Here is a 17,926-nt window from a genome sequence, read left to right as displayed (position 1 = left end):
TGGCTATCTATACATAATGATCTTGCTTTGGAGCTAGTTCCCTGAAAACAGCACAGTTTTGCTACTACTTTCAAAGTGCAAATACTCCAAGGAAGCATTGAGGCTGAGCTGGTTTTTTTGTTCTGTGTGTGAAGGAGGTGAACTCTTCACGTGGGGCCAGAACACCCATGGACAGCTTGGACTGGGGAGCCAAGCCACATTTATTCCCCAAGCACAGCTGGTGGAAAGACTAAAGGGCATCCCACTTGCTCAAACTGCTGCTGGAGGAGCTCACAGCACCACCGTGTCACTCTCTGGAGCTGTGTACTCCTGGGGAAAGAATGATTTTGGACAGCTGGGACTCGGAGACACAGAAGGTAAGGAAGGACAGCACTAGGAAGATGTTTTCCTGATGAGTGAGCTCACCAAGTCGCTCCTGAGTATTGTGAAGCCCCTTTGGTGTAGCAGCAGACAGTAAAGTCTTTTGAAGAAAATATTTCTGGATAAGTTCTCTGTTTCCTGACCAGGGAAGGCATGCAGGAACAAGGGATTTAAGGGTTGTATTTCCATAGAGAACTTGCAATCATTTTATGTGGCTAACTGGATAGTGTGGGCTTTTAAAACCTCTGAGGACTTAGAGATCTATTTCCACTCCCATCCTCTCTCTGGGAAGTCTTGCATAAAAGAAGTTATTTTATGGTTTTTTTGTCTTCTTTAATTCTTCATAAACACAAGGTGAGAGAAGAATTAAAATTGCCCATTGTCTTCAAACCGAGAAGACTACAGCAGAGTTGCCCTAGCCAGATAGAACCTGAAGTCAGCAGAATCTAATCTGAATGAGTCCACGCCCTTGAGAATCAGATATTTTGAAGCAAAGTACTGTTTGGCAAGGAAAGAAAACATTGAATTTTGTTTTAAACTGAATGTAAATAAAAATAAAATACTATGAAAAAGACAAAACATTATGAGAAAGAGTATGTTAGAGTGGAGGGTAGAAAAACAACTGAAACCCAAGTTGTAATTACATGAATTGCTGTAAGAGAGGGACTGAAAAGTGCTTAAGCCCTCTGTTTTCTAAGTTTTTCTATGTATGAGACCCCACAGTACTCTTACACTTCAGCAGTGCTATCTTCTTTCCAGACAGGGACTGCCCATCATATGTTGGAGCTTTAGAGCACTGGAAGACTATATTTATCTCATGTGGGGCAGATCACACTGCAGTTCTCTCCAAGGTGAGTCTGAAATGGAAAGTCAGCATCTGAGACCTCACCCTGTGAGAAAAGATACACTGCTAAAAGTCAGCATGGAGAGCTTGGGATGGTAATGCCTGCTTCCATCTGAGTCTGAAGCGATCCCCAAGGGATGTTGACTAAGCTATTGGGAAAACTGGCCTTTTCTTGGATTACCATCATCTGCTTGCAAACTTTTGCAGGGATATGATGAACTGGAGCAAAGGTGTACAGTTCAACTCTCGGTACTTTTAAAAAGTATTTTTTATAGCATATTGGGGACTGGAGAAAATTATAACAATAGCTAATTCGCTAGGGTTTATTTATACACTAGGGTTTATTTATCAAATTCTTAAATGATGGGGAGTTATCCTCAGGAGTTAAATTGCTTTTCTCAGAAGTTAAATGATTTGAACATGACAGTGCATGAGTAGGCTTGCTGCGAAGTGATCCCTACCCATGTTTGAATCAAGTCCCATATAACATATTGTGTCTTGCTGGCTCTCACTCTCAGTGGCGACCATTTGAATGTCGTTAATAGTGCAGTGATCCTGTTGCTTGTTTCTTCATTTCAAGGAGGGATTGGTGTGCACCTTTGGAGCAGGAGGGGCTGGCCAGCTTGGTCACAACTCCACCCGGAATGAACTCATGCCTCGTGTGGTGGCCGAGCTGTGGGGAGCAAGGGTTTCACAGGTTGCCTGTGGCAGGTGGGAAAATGCCAATAACATGTCTTCTAAGGACAATATCTTAGGGAAATCACTGAAGAACAGTAGAGGGAGAGTCACCAAGATGTTCAAATCCCTGTACCCCAGTAGGTCAGCACTGTCAGAATATTGTCCACTCTTTAATGTAAGCCAGTCTCCTGCCAGAGCCCCAGAGAGAGCAGAACCCTCAGCAGAACCCTTTGAGCAGAGGGAGAGGGCTGCAAAACCACCAGAAGCCCTTAGTCTTTTGCTCTTCTGATAAACAAAGGGAATACTGGGTTCCAAAGGGCAAAAGACTGTCAAACATCTGCATTGGGAAAGCCACTGAGTTCCCATCTGCATTGGGAAAGCCACTGAATTCCCATCCACACTGACAAACTGGTGGGTCCTTAGTAAGAATTGAAGAGCTGTGATAATTATGCAGTTTCATTCTGCCTTTCTGTAACTGGGCCAGAAAAAGTCTCCTGTCAATTTACCTGGGCTTGGTATCAGGCTCAGCAGCACAGCAGTTGTGCTTTTAAAAACGGAAGGGTGTAAAGCTAGCAAGGTGTAACATTATTTTTGTCTGTAGGAACCAACGTAAATCACAAACATTAGAGGCTAATATGGAAAATCTGAGTCTGTATATTTCTTTACTGCTGAATGCAATGGAGAATTCTAACACTTTTGTTAAAGGGATTCTTTATCTGGACTGTCAGGACTTCTAAATACAAGCCTTAGGTCTCCACTCTGAAAATATATCTGTAAATTTTATTCTGTCTTGCCCAGTCATTTTTCCTTATTATGAGAATTGTTTGTGGTTTTTTCTTTTCCTGAACAGACAGCACACTCTGGTCTATGTCCCTTCTTTGGACAAATTCTATTTCTTTGGTTCTGATGATGAAGGACAGCCAGAAGATGAGAGGAAGCCTAATCAGCTGATACCACTTCCCATCAGTTCACCAGTGAATACTGGAAACTCCTGCCAAAGTAATAACCATTGCGGATGTAATCGATTTATATTTGTTTCTTCCAGGGAGGTGTTTGTTTTCTTGATTTCATGTTTAAACTGAGAGGCAAATATTATGTCTCATGCTTACTTGGCCTTCCCAACAAATTCTATGACAAATTATTCCATTCACTGCTTGATTTATCATCATAGGTAACGGCCACAGGGGATCAACTTTTAGACAGATAACTACTATCTGAGGGGTTTTTTTAATGTTCCACTTTTGTGCACTGAACTCTCTGAAGATAATGACTCTCTTCAAATGTTCATATGAAAATATTTTTATTCTTTCACAGAAAATAACACGTCACAAAAGGGGATTAAAATTACGGCAGGAGTAAACCAAAGTTTTGTCCTTTGCAAGGAGAACCAGGTATGTGCACATTTGATCACAGCTTCCCACTGTTCACAATACTGCTGGAAACGTTTAGATTTTCCATTGTGCTTTTAGCACTCCAATTTCATATATGTCTATTGCAGTTTTTTCTATGCTTACCTCGAAACTACTTTGTATGGCAATTATATATGTTCTGTGGCTAATGCATCTGGATGATGCTCAATGACCATTAATTTGTTCATGCTTAGGCTGAACTCTTCTTGTAAAGACTGGCTTAAAAAATAAGAATTCCATCTGCTAGACCTTTTATCTTGTTGATGTTTTCATGAATTTCACACAGAATTCCTATTTTAATGGAATTGCCACTCTGGAGAATAAAAAAGTGGATGAATGGATTTCTAATTCCAGTTCAAAAGTCCAGTTCGAGAGGATAAAAAAGTAAGTCAGAAACTTGGTTTTGGGTTTGGTTGGGTTTTTTTCCCTGATACATGATTTTTTCTAAAAGTCATTATTTTTTGGAGACTATTATAGGAACTATTGTTCAAGAATTTAGCCAAGGCACAATCTTGGACCAGCAATTCTCACCTAGTTTTTGCACAGGAAAAAGAGATGTTGACAAGCAACATCTTTTCAATAACCTTTTTGCAGGAACAGAGGAGATGTACTACCTGGCTTCAGAAGCCTCTCCTCTTCTTGCACAGAATGGTCAAGTTGATGAAGAGCCAACAAATTAAATCAGTGAAAGATTCTGTCTGTAGACCAAGGCCTTGTGCAAAAATCACAATCCAGAGTACCCAAACTGGATTGTTTTGTCTGTGTCAGCATTTAAAAATCAGTGATGCTTTCTTTAATTATCCATTTTCAAAAGCAGTTAGTATATACTACTGTGGGATGCCTTACACTTATGTCTGAGAATTATGATTGTGTTAGTCTTTTTTCAGGTCTTACATGTGAGGTTATTTTCTTTGGGAAAGTCTGACTCTAGCTGCTGACTTTGAGCATTTCAAAATCCTGGCTAATCTGGAACTAAATGTTTCCCTGACCACTTTTAGAACAGTTTGGATCATATGGAAAGTGGTTGTTGAGAGGGTGAGAAAGGGAGGGTTCTTTCCAGATCTCAATAGGAAGGGCCTGACAGCAAAGTGCTTGATAAAAGAGCTGCTTCAATAAGAAGATAACCAGGAGTACAGGTAGTGAGTAAATCTAACATCCTTCAGATGCTGGGAACCCAGCTTTTGTGCAGTGGTAAATTGATAGCCTGATGGATTTTCCCTCCACATGCTACAAAGATCCTGTCAATGGAGGGGATCCTCCTCCCTCCAGTGCCTTTATATATAACAGATAATGTTCAGACCTGTCAGGAGAAGATATCTCCATGATAACATCCACCTGCATGCAATTAGCTGGCATGAGGCACTTGAGCAGGTTCCCTTACAAGGCCTAGGAGAGCAACAAAGTGGTAATAAGACATTTGTACAGTCAGGTGCAGAGACACTTGTACACATGTTTTCTGTTCTCTCGGAATTAAAAACCTGAAGTTGAAAGGATTGACTTTGGTTTGTCTTTTACTATCAGGAATATCAGACTGATCTTCTCATCTGAGGCTTGCATCAACGGAAGCTTCCTGCAGAAAAGGTAGCGTGCCCTGACTTAGACATAACAGAATATATTAGCTGCATGTAAACTGACCAGAAAGTGTTATTTTAGACCACATGTGTAGAAAAGATTAGTCTTATCTGAATTTGCAAGAAGCGAGTCTGTATTTTTCAAAGCCAAGCTAAAATTAAGTTTTTTACACCCCCCTGTCCTATTGAATTTGCTAGAGAAGCTCACATTCTAGAAGATTATCCTGTTGTGATATTTGACAGAATAATCCCTTCAGGCAATATTACAGCTTTCAAAGGATCCATAATACCTCCTCCCAGCACTGAAGTGGAAGTGATTTTAAGGTGAAATACAGGAAGTCTGCCATTAATAGTTCACAGCCACACGAGACAGGAAGGACAGGATATTAATCAGGTCGCAAAACAGTGACCTGTGTTGTCTATCTTCTTAGAACACATGAAATTATACCCATTGGAGCTAGGGCTGAACTTTCCAAGTATTTTCTCATGTTAAAATGCTTCACCATTCAGTCGCTAACAAAAACCAACTTCTTACACAATTTGGTGTTCTCTTTTTTTCCTTTGTGATAGAGACAAACATTTCAAAACCTCCAAAGAATTCTCAGGTGTAGACATGTCCGAAGTGAAACATTTTTATAAGAAGATCAGTGAGATGCCAAAGCTCTTCCAGGAGGTAAGGATTTGATATAAGGATTCTCACTACACATATACTGACGAGCTCTGGATTTGTGCATAAAACTTAGGAATTTCATGCCAACCCAATTACTTTGGCAAAACAAAATTGCATTTTAACCCTTGTCTCTTTTTTTTTTTTGCCTCTGAAGGTGCAAAAGGAGGTTGATAATCTACTGCCATCACTGTCTTCCTCTCCCATCTCACCTGAAAATTTCAGAGTCTACTTGATCTTGCCTTTCATTCTGCAGGGGAAGGATAAAAGCTGTTACCATTCACTGAGGCTTCTAGCACAAGCTATCATGAAGCTCCAGCCAGAGGACCTGCAAACCCTTGGTAGGATTTTATGATAATAGAACTGAATGATTTAAATGCTTGGTCATTTTCTGCTGCAGAACAAGAGTTAGCCTTGCTGATGTAGCGTGTTGCAGAACTTGAAATAATTGCTGCTGATAGATGCGGGAACATGGGGACTATGCAGCAAGACACAAGAACGAAAAAATTCTGAGGTTTACTAATTTTGGTAGTCCAAAATTAAGCAATTTTTTTGTCAAGTTTATTTGATAAAAAGATAAAATGCAGCTTCATCCACAAATTGCAGTGATTTACATGTTACATGTCACCTCACTAGCTGTTCTCTTTATAGAGTGCCTGTGGTCAAATCTGGAAACATCGTCTTTCAAGGAGCTGATCAGTCTGTATCAGAGGGTTTCCCAGGATAACCTGTCTCAATTTATCATGGAATTACACACTTGTGGGCCAAGAGACCCCTTCAACCTGTACCCAGATGAAACAGTGCCTCTGCAAATACTGCAGATGCTTTACCAGGTAAGAAAGTACTTGGATCCTCACTAGACAGGGTGTATCAATATGGCTTCGCGTATTTTAATCCTTTTCACTTGTTGAGTTCTCTGGGTTCCCTTCTTACAAGGGAACATGGGGCCTTGTCATTTGACACTGCTTCAGGAATCTCTTTGGCTCTACACCAGCATAGCTTTGAAGGAATCCTGCTCGAGTTGTGCCTAACTTACCCTCTGTAGAAATGAAGAGCTAAAGCGTGTTACAGCCCTGGCAGGGGGAGGTGTTGTGAAGAGTGCATGCATCGATGCCTACAGAGCTATGGATGGGGTGTCCTCTCCATAGCATGCCCGTTTGCCTTTCTGCTGGTGAGATCCGTCACCCCAATAACCAAATTTCAAAGACAGCCTACCTGCTTGACATATTGTGGCTGTCACAATAATGCTGCATGATGCTTTAAGAGCCTGTTACGTGAGAAATTCTCTGGAGCAACAGTATTAGAGCCTCTTTAGCTGAAAACAAACACAGGGAACAAAGGGAGCAGTAACTGTGTTCTTGACAACCATCCTTTCTCCTGTGGAGATGTTCAAAGTTTAGGGAAGTCAAGAGCTCAAGCACACAGTATGAATCAGAGAAGAGTTGTTAAATTTTGTTAAGAACTGAATATCCTTTTGGCTGAGACTGCAGATTTGGTCCTCGAAGTTTAGACTGGTGAATCTGTATTTATCCAGATAAACAAACTCAAAAATGCAGCAGGCCTACTCCTCTGTGATTACATCATTTGGAGCTTTACATCTTCACTGCCCATCCGCAAATGTCTTTGCTAGTCAACAAGTATGAAAATGAATAGGGAACTACAGAGTGTTCTGCAACATGAAAGATACTCAAAGGGAAACATACCTTTCCTGATCGAGTCCTGTTAAAGAATCTTTATAAACGAAAATTGCTTTCCTGCTAGTTTATACATGGCTTTCCGAGACTTCTCACTGTGGGGCGCTGTGCTACTCGTAGGAATTCTATCCTTTCACTTCTGTTCGGGGTCTCAGAGCTCTTTCTGCAGAAAGTCCTGTCAGTCCTGTCCTGCCACACAGATGCACAGCTCACTGGATCTGCTGCTGACATATTGTGTGTATCAATGCAGGTGAACTCCAGAACTGGTTTCAGAGTAGAAGAAAGCAACTTCTACGTACCTCTTGTGAAAGAGATTATCCACTTCTGTCAGTTCTTTAATAGAGCAGTAAGTATAAAATTTTACCAGCAGTGCGAAACACTCTTTCTTTTCTCTTTTATTTAAATAGTCGCTATATCTCTCTCTAGATATAATTATAGATATAGATATATAGAGATATAGATATAGATATAGATATAGATATAGATATAGATATATAGATATAGATATAGATATATATAGATATAGAGATATAGATATAGATATAGATATAGATAGATATAGATATAGATATAGATATAGATATAGATATAGATATAGATATAGATATAGATATAGATATAGATATAGATATAGATATAGATATAGATATAGATATAGATATGAAAGGCAACTCTAGACTCTAACCCATTACATCTCAAAGACAATGCATTTTCTCTACCAAGCCCTTTACCACCCAGTATTTTAGCAGCTACAATAGTGCCTTTCCTGAGATGACCCCTGGTTCTGAGAGTTGGAGCTGTCCTCCAGTGTCCCAAGAAACTCTGTTGGCTTGGAACTAGTAACCACTGTGAAAAAGCACCATGACGGATGGTTGCTATACTTCTTGTTACTCTAGATTTTATTATGTTTTATTAATAGAAATATTTGTGTGGTGTCTTTAAGCTTTTGTTTAGAAACCATATTTCAATTTACTTACATCTTAAAACCAAGCCATGATAATAATCTGTCAAATGGTTTATTTCTTGACAACATGAAGGAGTGAAAATTAGCTTCCAAATGCACTCAGTGTCACAGGAAGCAGGATGAAATGCAAACGTGGATAGTAGGGCCTTCCTTAGGTAAAAACCTGTAGCTTTCTGGCAACTTGCCTGGAATTCATAGGGCAACTGCCTCATTCCTTCATAAGCTTTTGTTTGCTAATGTACCAATTTTGTACCAATTAACCAGAGTGGAGGAGAAGGTTTGGGAAACAGCATAGAATCAAAAGCCAAATAGGAAATGACCTGAAGTTCCTGCCTTATCACACTGGAGGTGTAACACTTTGAATTAAATTATATTTATACCGGTATCTACTTTTGGTAGTACAGATAATAAAGTCAGCAGTTTTTAAAAACAATGTACTATAACCTGAGTATCCAGGACATTTTTACTATGTGTTTTGGTTTAGCTGAATTCAGCTGTTAAAATCACTTTCTCTCTGTTTATTCTTGGTGTCTGTCTGCACAGACTGGTTAGATGCCTCTCTGTCAGTGTTTCTCACAGAAGTGTGTAGAAGCTGTTTTTAGGAAGTGTACTTCTCTCAGTGTAGTGCTCATGCACACAACCAGGGCACGTCTCAGAGATATGGGAGTTTGCCAGGGTACAGGCCAGCAGTTCAGTCTCCACACGTACCCTGGAACTGGTTTCTCAGGGGAAAATCAACATGTCTTTTCCTTTCTTACTTGCCATTTCAGATAGCCCTATGGAACCTGAGCAAGTACCCATGCATCTTTGACATGCAAGACAGGATTGCCGTTCTTAAAACAGAATGCCAGATTCTGTGCACAGAAAGCAGCACTCTGTCCAGGACCTCTACTGAGGTAGGTGTGGCCAATTTTGTTACAAATTAGAAGAGATAAACACACTGCCAATAACTGTTACTTCAATCCTCAGATAATCCTTACATACACGGGAAAACAATGGGAATTTCATGTCAGAAGAGAGTGCTTTCTGCAAGACATATGGAACAATTTAGAATGTGCCTCAACCCAGGAATTCAGGAAGATCTTAAAGGTAAGATACCAAATTGTATTATTTGTTAGCTCTAAATATCTCGCTGCAGTGTTCCTTGATTTTCAGTGTGACTGAAGTATTGGTAGAAGGGTTTCAGTATTCTCTGAGCATACAACAAGTGAACTATTCTTCAGATTATTATACAACATGTTCCATAAGTGGTGTAGAGTAAATCTGGATGGCAGTATCTTACATTGTTATTCCAGGTAGCCATCAAGCTTTGTTGTTGTAAGTTAAATGCAAGTGGCAGTGCTATTTCCTGTGAGGTTGCTTTGGGGTAATGTAATAGGATTGCTCAGGAAACTAGACTTGTCAAAGTCCAGTACTATTACTGCTAGACTGACTTTTAGACCCCATGCTAGTTTGCTGCACATGAAAACCCCAGTGGCTGGGGAACCAGCCTTAGTGGCCAGCAAGCAACACAAAAAGCCACAAAAAGCCATTTCTCTCATGAGATGCTGTCTGAAGGGAAAGGAAGGATAGTGCCGGCGAGAGAGATGGGAATCTGATTATAGTGCTGCTGTCTCCATGTGCCTTTAATCTGTGGCTTCCCCACAAACCCAGAGGTTCTGGCAGTTTTATTTCCTGCAGGAATCGCAATGCTAGCCCTGCATTACAAAACACTGGGTGATGTGGGAAGAGGGCACCTGCCCAGAGTGGAGCTCAGCTCAGGGACCGTGTGTCCTATCAGTCACTAACACAAAGTCTGGCACCACGCCTGTGTTACAGGAGCTATTGGCCCTGGTGCCCTATTACCCAGTTCTGGTGCTTTCCAAGTGAGCCTTCTTGCCAACAAGAACTGTCAAAGTTTTTCCTTCCCATACACTTAGGAGAAGATTCTCAATGCCCCCTAGAGCTACCTTTCCTTCCTGCTTCCTCACTTCACCAGCTGAGAGAGGCATTTATTTACAGAGGTAGTGAGGCTTGAGCTCTGTACTGTCCTCTAGATCTCAAGTCTCCACTGACTGTACAAGCTCTGACAAACAGCTGCCCTTAGTGGTCAGCCTTCAAATGCACCTACTGCAAGCATTGTCTTTCACACTGCACATGGCAGCATTATTTGCAGCAGCCTGATAATTTTGACTGCACTGTTAGTCATCCACCCAGAGAAACTATGGTCTGCAGTATCTACAACTTGGTGCTGCATTTCTGCATTTTTCAGCAGGTAGATGACATTAATATGTTTGTGTTGCAGATATAAACCACTCAATAGCAAAACATAAAAAAGAAACCTTTATAACAGATTATCATAGCATTGACCTGTCCCCTTCATAGCTGTGTCCAGCTAGGAATTTTTTCAGACAGTACTGAGAACTTGGCATGTGACACCCTCATAGTGGTCTGTCACCCCATTCTCTAGTGTTGCTGTAAATGAAAATAGGGAAGGTTGAAGCATTTAGCAGAAGTATCTCCTGTTCCCTCTCTACTGAGCAGGAGATGGTGCGAAGGGAAAGGATATTCTATGTACTTAAAAAGCATTTTTCTAGCTGTTGACTGGGCTAACAAATCCTGGGCTCAGTTGGGAGTTATTTTTCCACTAACCTGTCAGGAGATGCCTCTTTAATGAAAATGACCCAACCTGGCTATCACACTTGTGTGCTAGATATATTTAACACATAGTACTGGGACACACATCTCCTAAGCAGACACTGGAATATGTTGGAGGCCACTCTAACAAAACCCCCAAATGCACAGGTACATCTGTTCTGCAGAGCTGTCATTTACCCACCTTTTTCTTAAAAAAAAAAAAAAAAAAAAAAAAAAGCAGCAGCCACTGCACATACAGACATGAGTATCATCCAAGAAATTTCTTCATTTATGTCAAGTCTCAAATTTTGTTACGAAACACCACCTTAATTTATTTTAGTTTATGTTCTTCTGACAGTGAGACAAATATATTTCAGTACATACATCAGGTTAAAACAAAACCAAAGTTCTCAAAGACTGCATATTTTAATTTAGTGTATTATTTAAGATCAGTTTTCTCAGTCAGGGTACAGTTCTCCCTCATGAAAACAACTTCCACCTAGGTGGTTTTCATTAGTGCCACTACAAATGCACAACAACACTCTTGAAGGGATACAACAGAGGGAATTAGTGCTTCTTATGACTCCTACTCTAAATCTGCCTTAGCAGTAGGTAACAATGGGCTGCTGCTTCGTACAGTTTCAGATACTACCAGGAAAATGATGACAGTCCATAGTGCCAAAGGGAACTGTCCAACGAACTGCAATACCCGATGAGATTAAACCAGCTGCGTTGATTTAGAGAAGCCCAGGGGTTAGCAAACGCATCTCACTAGTTGTGCCTAAAAAGTTTAATCCCCATCCAGGTCCAAAGGTGAAAGAACACATAAACCGGTATTGTAACAGGAAGGAGGAGACTGTAGAAACACAGGCTGTTCGTGCTGGTGCAGCCCTGTGGGAAGGCTTCGTCCACGCTGGCTGAGTAAAACAAGCCTGCCAAGGACAGGAGGGGAACGAGCACAGTCAGAGTGGGCAGGGAGGGCAGCATCCCTCCCCCGGCCATCAGTCCCAGCTACCGCTGTGCCTGGCGGGTCCTCAGGGCTGCTCCGAGTCCTCGGCCGGAGGCTTCTTGTGCGTCATCCTGGCAGCCTCCGGAACCATGTTGGGGATGCCGTCGATGATGGGGTACGCGATGCCCAGCTCCTCGTTGATGAGCTCGTTGGTAGCTTCTTCGTACCTGGACGGGCAAGGCGGATGGGGGGGAAGGGGGAGATAAAACAAAGCCACCAACAAAACAGAAGGAGGGGTGAAAAACCTGGGTTCGCCCTTAGAGAGCCCCTCCCGCTCCACGCGGGGCTGCAGCGGGCCCAGGGCGGGCAGCGAGCGCAGCTCCCCCGGCCCGCCCTCACCTCAGCGGCTTCTTGGACAGCGGGCACACCAGGAAGCGCAGCAGCGACGGCTCCGGCGGCTGCGGCCGCGCTGAGCCCGAGCCCTGCTCCTGGATCCTGGATCCCGGATCCCGATCCCGGTGCTGTTCCCGGCTACCTGCCGCCGCCCTCCGCAGCAGCCCCGCCACAGCGCGCCCGCCGCCCCGCAGCATGGCCGCCGCTTCCGGCCCCGCCCCGGCGCTGCGCCGGGAGCCTGGGGGTGCGGCAAGACGGGGAGTGGGCCAAGGCTGTCTTAAGGCGGGCTGTTCCGTGATGTAAGGTCTTTCCGTACATTCAAGCTTAAACAGCAAGAAAGGAGACCTGATCAGTGGAGCAGGCAGCAGCCAGCATTCCCTAGTCAAGGACATCCGGGAACTCGCAAGCTTTAAGGATGCAGTAAATCAAGATGTTGATGTATGTCTAGGTATACATGGATGACTTGGCAAAATACTCAAGGTCCATGTATCCTATAGTTGAGCTATGTTCGTTATAATACTAAAAATCACACCTCCAGGTCAAAAAGCCCCCTGCCGAGGTGAAGACCCTTTCCCTGAGCACACATAGAAGTTAGCTGGGGTTATGTAAGTTGTATAGGAATTACTAACCAGTCATAATAGAAGGGCTGTACTTGGACAGTCACTAACTCTGAGTTTCTGTGTATAAATAATGGCCTGAAAAGTCAGCTGGGGTGTGCTCGATTTGTGGAATACCACCCAGCACCCAGGTTTGCACGGCTCTGAAATAAATAATCAGTGTCTCTCTCGGGTGTGTAATTGTTGGCTTGTTGGGTAACCAGTCTTATTTTGTGGGCAACATGGGTGTCTATGTCTGTGGGTGTCTTGGGCCTTGCAGGTGGTGTTTGTGGGCGAGAAGGGCATGGACCAGGGTGGGCTGTCCCAGGAGCTCTTCAGCATTGCTGCCAGGACCCTCTGCCAGCCAGGCACCAGTGCCTTCCACCACTTCACCTCCGGACTCGTGTGGTTCCCCAGCAAGGTGAGGCAGCCCCGCGGCAGCGGCCGGGAAGGCCACCCATGGGAAAAGGCGGTCACAGTTTTCTGGTGTGCTTGTTCCTAACCAGGCCTCGGGCTGTGAGGATAAGGACACCTTCTTCCAGATCGGGACACTATGTGGAATGGCCCTGTTTAACCAGCGCATAGTGCCCTTCCCCTTCCCCAGGGCTCTCTACAAAAAACTGCTGGACCTGGCCCCCACCCTGGAGGACCTCGAGGAGCTGCTCCCAACCGTGGGCCGGTACGAGCCAGGCATGGGCCAAGCTTCGGCTGGGTCTCCAAGCGCAGGGAGATCCCTGAGGCCGATGAGCTGTAGTTTGGACTTGGAAGAACTAAGCACCCAAATACTAATGTTGGGTTTTTTCTCTGATTTACTAATTATCCATTTCCATTGTGTTATTTTACAAAGGCACAGTACTGCCATACGCTGCAGTTGTGCCAATTCTGAGAACAGGGTTTCCATGCACTGGGAAAGGAGATTTCAGCCAGACATAGCAGGGAGAGGTGCTGCTGTCACCAACATAAATCTTATAGGCCAGCTTTCCATACAAGTGCTATGAACAGCCAAGAAGATGAGAACTATATCCCATGAGCCAGTGACTGTGTTGAGGTGCTAGAGTCCTAAGTGAACTGAAACATCAGATTGCGTACAATACTTGGAGAGGTGCTTCACCCCAAAACAATTCTCCCAGATCAGCCCACTGGTCCATATTTTATAGATGATGTCTGGAAGCGAGGCTATGGTCCAAGCCCACTTCTCACTGAACTTTGTGTAAAGTTATCCCCACAAGGCATGGAGAATGGACTTGCCTGGAATCCTTTTTTTACTGGAGGCATTTGCTCTCGCTCATGGCAGCAGCATGACATAAGTCAGGGCCACATATGATGGTTCTCTGTGAGTGTAGGTGTTGTGTATGTGTTCTATATGTATATGCACTTAAATACTGCTTATCAAAGGATGGTTTTCAGCAGAATTTGAAAGTGCATCGAGTGGTCATGTTTATTCTCTCTTTCTTCCCCTTTGTTTTTTGACAGGATTCTTTGGGGAATTTTGAATGAAGAATGTGACCATAACCTTGAGAGCATGGACATAGACTTCACGGTAAGACCACTGTGCTGTTCAGACATCCCATGCATGTACTCAGGCAAGACTGTCCCAGTGCAAATGACACAATTTGTCTGTAAACTCAAACTAGTAAAAGTGCTATGTCAGGCCCTGCAGGAAGAATGATAGATGTAGCACATATATATCTGTCGTATGGAGAAACAGCAGCCAATGTTTTAATTTATTTGTGTAGATAATGGAAGAAGGAGATTCTATGGATGTTGTTGAACTTAAAAAAAATGGTGCCAACATTCCTGTCACTAAGGATAACAGGTCAGTTCTATTTTTACATTTCTTACCTTGTTGTCTTGTTACAAGTGTATGAAATAACATATCTATACCAATCCCCTTATAAAATACCAACTTCAGTATTATATCGACCGTTGGTCTTGGTCTTTGTACACTTTTGGTTCCTGCTGTATTTGCTGCACATGTGTCAGACTTTGGCAGTTTGTGCAAGCAGCAGATGAGAATGGGATCCTTGGACATCCTGGCATCTGCATATACAGGTACTTGGAGTTATCAGAAAAATTCCTAACAAATGTATAAAATACCTTTGAATGGTATTTTCAGTGAAATACAGATGATTTGTCTGGCAAATCCAGCTATAGGTACATCTCCATAAGGGTTTTTTTTAGAGCAAAATGTTTTCTGCATAGTTACGTCTACGGAATATATCTTGTATATAAAGGAGAAGGAGCAATCTGTCAATAAGGCTTTGTGTCAATATTAACCTCGGCACAGAGGACAGAGAGAAGTTCTGTGTCCTGAGTTATGCAGATGATCTGAGGACCCTTAGGGATTCAAGAAAGGACTGTTTAGGAAGCTTGAAGTATAGCATTTACATTGGATTGATTGTGCAAGTACAATGTCACTACACAAATCCCCATCACAAGTACAGAGAAGATTTTGATTTCAGGGAAATTATTAGAGTGTTCACATGAAATAAAGGAGTATTACCAAAATGAATCCGTGTTGGCCAGCATTCTCTTTTATTTGTGAACATCCTTGCAGTTTATTCAGTGAGTAAATAATTGCCAGTGGCAACTGATCTCGGTAAAGACTGAATCTTTACAGTTCAGCAGGTTATGCAGAATAAAGGAATAAGGTATAAAGTTCTCTATAATTCTCCTTTTACAAAAGTACCTATTGCATTGCTCATTTGATATTTTTTCCAGGAAAGAATATGTTGACTTGTACGTGAATTATGTGTTCAATGAATCAGTGCAAAAGCCATTTCAGGACTTTATGCAAGGATTTTTAAGAGGCTGCCCAGCTAGAAATTGGAAGATGTTTCTCCCTGTAGAGCTCCAGGTTGTTCTCCAGGGACACCCAACAGTTGACTGGCGTCTCTTGGAAAAGGTATTGTATACAAGCATAGTGTCCTTCTGCTCTCTCTGTAAAGCATAAACTACTTCTGACCTGTTCTTTCATCGATTGTATAGGTCATGAACAGATGGACAGAAGCTCAAGGGACTTTCTTTTTTTTTGACTTGTGTCATAATTCTGTTTCTAATCTACATCAGATACAAGAATAAAGGAGACTTAAGTATCAAGCCATAACTCAAGGATTGTCATAAGAATCTTTGAAAAAACAAATGAACAAGGAGATTCCAGAGGTTAAGAGGATTTGAATATCTATGAACAGGATTATAAAATTTATCAGATAAAATGTTGTTGCTTTAAATATAAATGGAAATATTGAGGATTAACCGGCCTGTTTTATTTTTATGTCTTTGACAGAATGTGGTATACAGCCAGTATAACAAGTCAGATAAAACCATCAAAGATTTTTGGAATGTGTTTCATGAACTCCCAGAAGAAAAAAAGAAAATGTTCCTTGGTAATATAGCAGTAATTTTAAACTTTTCATAGTCCTTTTTTCTGCCCCACAACACACATTTTAGATGGTTGCACATAAAAAATACTATAGTATCAAACAGCTTTTCAACACATTTTCTGCTACCACATTTTCTAGTGAAAACCACGAAGGCTTGCCTGAGTGCACCTGACCACCTTGAACATTGCAATTACTTTATCCCTTGCTTTTGTTGTTGTCTTGTTGGTCAGAGGCCTCAGTTTGTGTGAGCAGACTATATTGATGTAAGCAGTTTACTCTTCTCGAAGGATCACCAAAGCTAGCTCATTGTTTTTAAATGTAGAAGGTCAGACCTAGCCTGGCCTTCCTCATCCACAAAGTCTAAATTATAAAGTAAAAGAGGGCTTATAATTCTTATTAATCAATAAGAGACTTTATTGTATTCAGGTAATTCAACAAAGCAAAATAATTAGCTTATGAAAATAGCCATATGTTTACACTGATTTTCCTTCATGACTTTTATTAACATTAATTATTTTCATGATTTTCAATTAACATTATCTTGGTTTATTTTTTACTTTGCTTACTTTTTCTTGCTTTTTTTTTTCTCGTTCCTTCAGGGTTCTTGTCAGGATCTGATCGAATCCCTGTCTATCAACTGGAATGTTTTAGATTTTACATTGTAGATCCTCAAGCAAAAAATCCAGATGAGCTCTATCCCTCTGCCAGTACCTGCTCCCTCATTTTGTGTCTCCCCAGATACAGTAGTAAAAGCATACTCAAGGAAAAGTTGCTTTATGCCATAGAGCATAATGAAGGTTTTGGCTGTGCCTAACTCTTTGTCAGAAGCACTTCAAAACAAAAATAGGCAAAAAAAATCTTTGTTTCACTTGTTATATTTTTTTCTTTATAACTCAAATTTACTGGTTTCTACTCTACCTTATTTTTACAGTGCTTTATAAATATTTGTGTGTGTGTGTAATTTGGTGAGATTTTATATTGATTATAAAAATGATATTGGACCAGATACCTCATGGTTAGATTGTAAAGTTAGGAAAGAAGAATTCTATTTGAAACACTTCTAAGAAGCAAGCTGATAAGCAACTCTATTTATATATTCGTGCAGACAGGGTCTGCACTGTGCTAGTCTTGTTCAGTCAAGCTCACAGTGAGCTCACAGCAGCAATGTACAATAATTTGTCCATTACCAAGCATACAGACAGGATATGCTGAGCAGTCATCCTTGCAGGGACAAGCTAGGGTAAGGTTTTCAACTGTGTTAGTTAAGAATTCTCTTGGGGAGAAACTAACAGTAAGGAGACATGTTCCTGCAAACCGTGAATTGAAGGAGAAGTCTGTACTCACCTGGATATGGCCTTTGACCTATCTGAGAGAAATGCTCAGGACAAGGATTTGATCATTCCTAGACTTTTTCAAAAGCTGTATTTGTGAAGCATGAATGGACTTTTTATTATTTAGTGTGTTAACTGTGATATTTGTCACGTTTCTTTATATCTTCCAAGGAGATGTTTTGCAATTAAATCACAAAATTTTAGGCTTGCAGAACAGCTCTGTCTACAGAGCCCTGTGGACATGAGGCTTGCAGGGCTTCTGGAATCTCATTGTCAAAACAGCGCAGAGCACTGGCAGGATATTGACAGTGTCAGGCAGGATGTATGTTTTCTGTTTATTTTGCTTTGTGGAGAGACAAACAATAATCATGATTTTTCAGCAGTCTTCACTTTGGTCTGTTAAATGTATCAGGGCACATATGTAAAGAAGACTTACTGCATTGAATTAAATGACAGTTGATTAATTTTTCA

The 17,926-nt window shown here is 41.7% G+C and overlaps 3 protein-coding genes across 4 annotated transcripts in view; 1 reads left to right on the top strand and 2 right to left on the bottom strand.

Moving 5' to 3' along the window:
* LOC113943881 (probable E3 ubiquitin-protein ligase HERC4) overlaps positions 1-17,926 on the top strand; it is a 23,809-nt gene extending 5,883 nt beyond the window's left edge. For both annotated transcript variants that reach the window (XM_027636231.1, XM_027636230.1), the window contains exons 4-23: positions 135-356; positions 1,120-1,211; positions 1,785-1,915; positions 2,733-2,881; positions 3,197-3,273; positions 3,578-3,675; positions 4,813-4,872; positions 5,433-5,535; positions 5,687-5,870; positions 6,181-6,362; positions 7,474-7,569; positions 8,958-9,083; positions 9,157-9,276; positions 13,022-13,162; positions 13,248-13,420; positions 14,215-14,281; positions 14,478-14,557; positions 15,463-15,646; positions 16,028-16,127; positions 16,724-17,926. In XM_027636231.1, coding sequence (XP_027492032.1) covers positions 135-356; positions 1,120-1,211; positions 1,785-1,915; positions 2,733-2,881; positions 3,197-3,273; positions 3,578-3,675; positions 4,813-4,872; positions 5,433-5,535; positions 5,687-5,870; positions 6,181-6,362; positions 7,474-7,569; positions 8,958-9,083; positions 9,157-9,276; positions 13,022-13,162; positions 13,248-13,420; positions 14,215-14,281; positions 14,478-14,557; positions 15,463-15,646; positions 16,028-16,127; positions 16,724-16,938 — 2,600 coding nt within the window. In that variant the 3' untranslated portion in view covers positions 16,939-17,926. The remainder of the gene's footprint in view (positions 1-134; positions 357-1,119; positions 1,212-1,784; positions 1,916-2,732; positions 2,882-3,196; positions 3,274-3,577; positions 3,676-4,812; positions 4,873-5,432; positions 5,536-5,686; positions 5,871-6,180; positions 6,363-7,473; positions 7,570-8,957; positions 9,084-9,156; positions 9,277-13,021; positions 13,163-13,247; positions 13,421-14,214; positions 14,282-14,477; positions 14,558-15,462; positions 15,647-16,027; positions 16,128-16,723) is intronic.
* Positions 11,206-11,930, bottom strand: PIGY (phosphatidylinositol glycan anchor biosynthesis class Y). The gene has a single exon (XM_027636236.1). The coding sequence runs from the start codon at positions 11,803-11,805 to the stop codon at positions 11,575-11,577; it is 231 nt and encodes a 76-aa protein (XP_027492037.1). The 5' UTR covers positions 11,806-11,930; the 3' UTR covers positions 11,206-11,574.
* On the bottom strand, positions 11,214-12,342 carry PYURF (PIGY upstream reading frame). Its single transcript, XM_027636235.1, has 2 exons — positions 12,152-12,342; positions 11,214-11,979 (listed from the first exon to the last, which is right to left on the bottom strand). Exons 1-2 carry the CDS (start codon positions 12,340-12,342, stop codon positions 11,838-11,840), a joined length of 333 nt encoding a protein of 110 aa, XP_027492036.1. The 3' UTR covers positions 11,214-11,837.

Source organism: Corapipo altera, unplaced genomic scaffold (assembly GCF_003945725.1).
Source record: "Corapipo altera isolate COAL_440 unplaced genomic scaffold, ASM394572v1 22b, whole genome shotgun sequence".
Taxonomy (NCBI): domain Eukaryota; kingdom Metazoa; phylum Chordata; class Aves; order Passeriformes; family Pipridae; genus Corapipo; species Corapipo altera.
The sequence above is the reverse complement of the archived record's forward strand: the minus strand, read 5'-3'. Positions and strand labels throughout refer to the sequence as shown.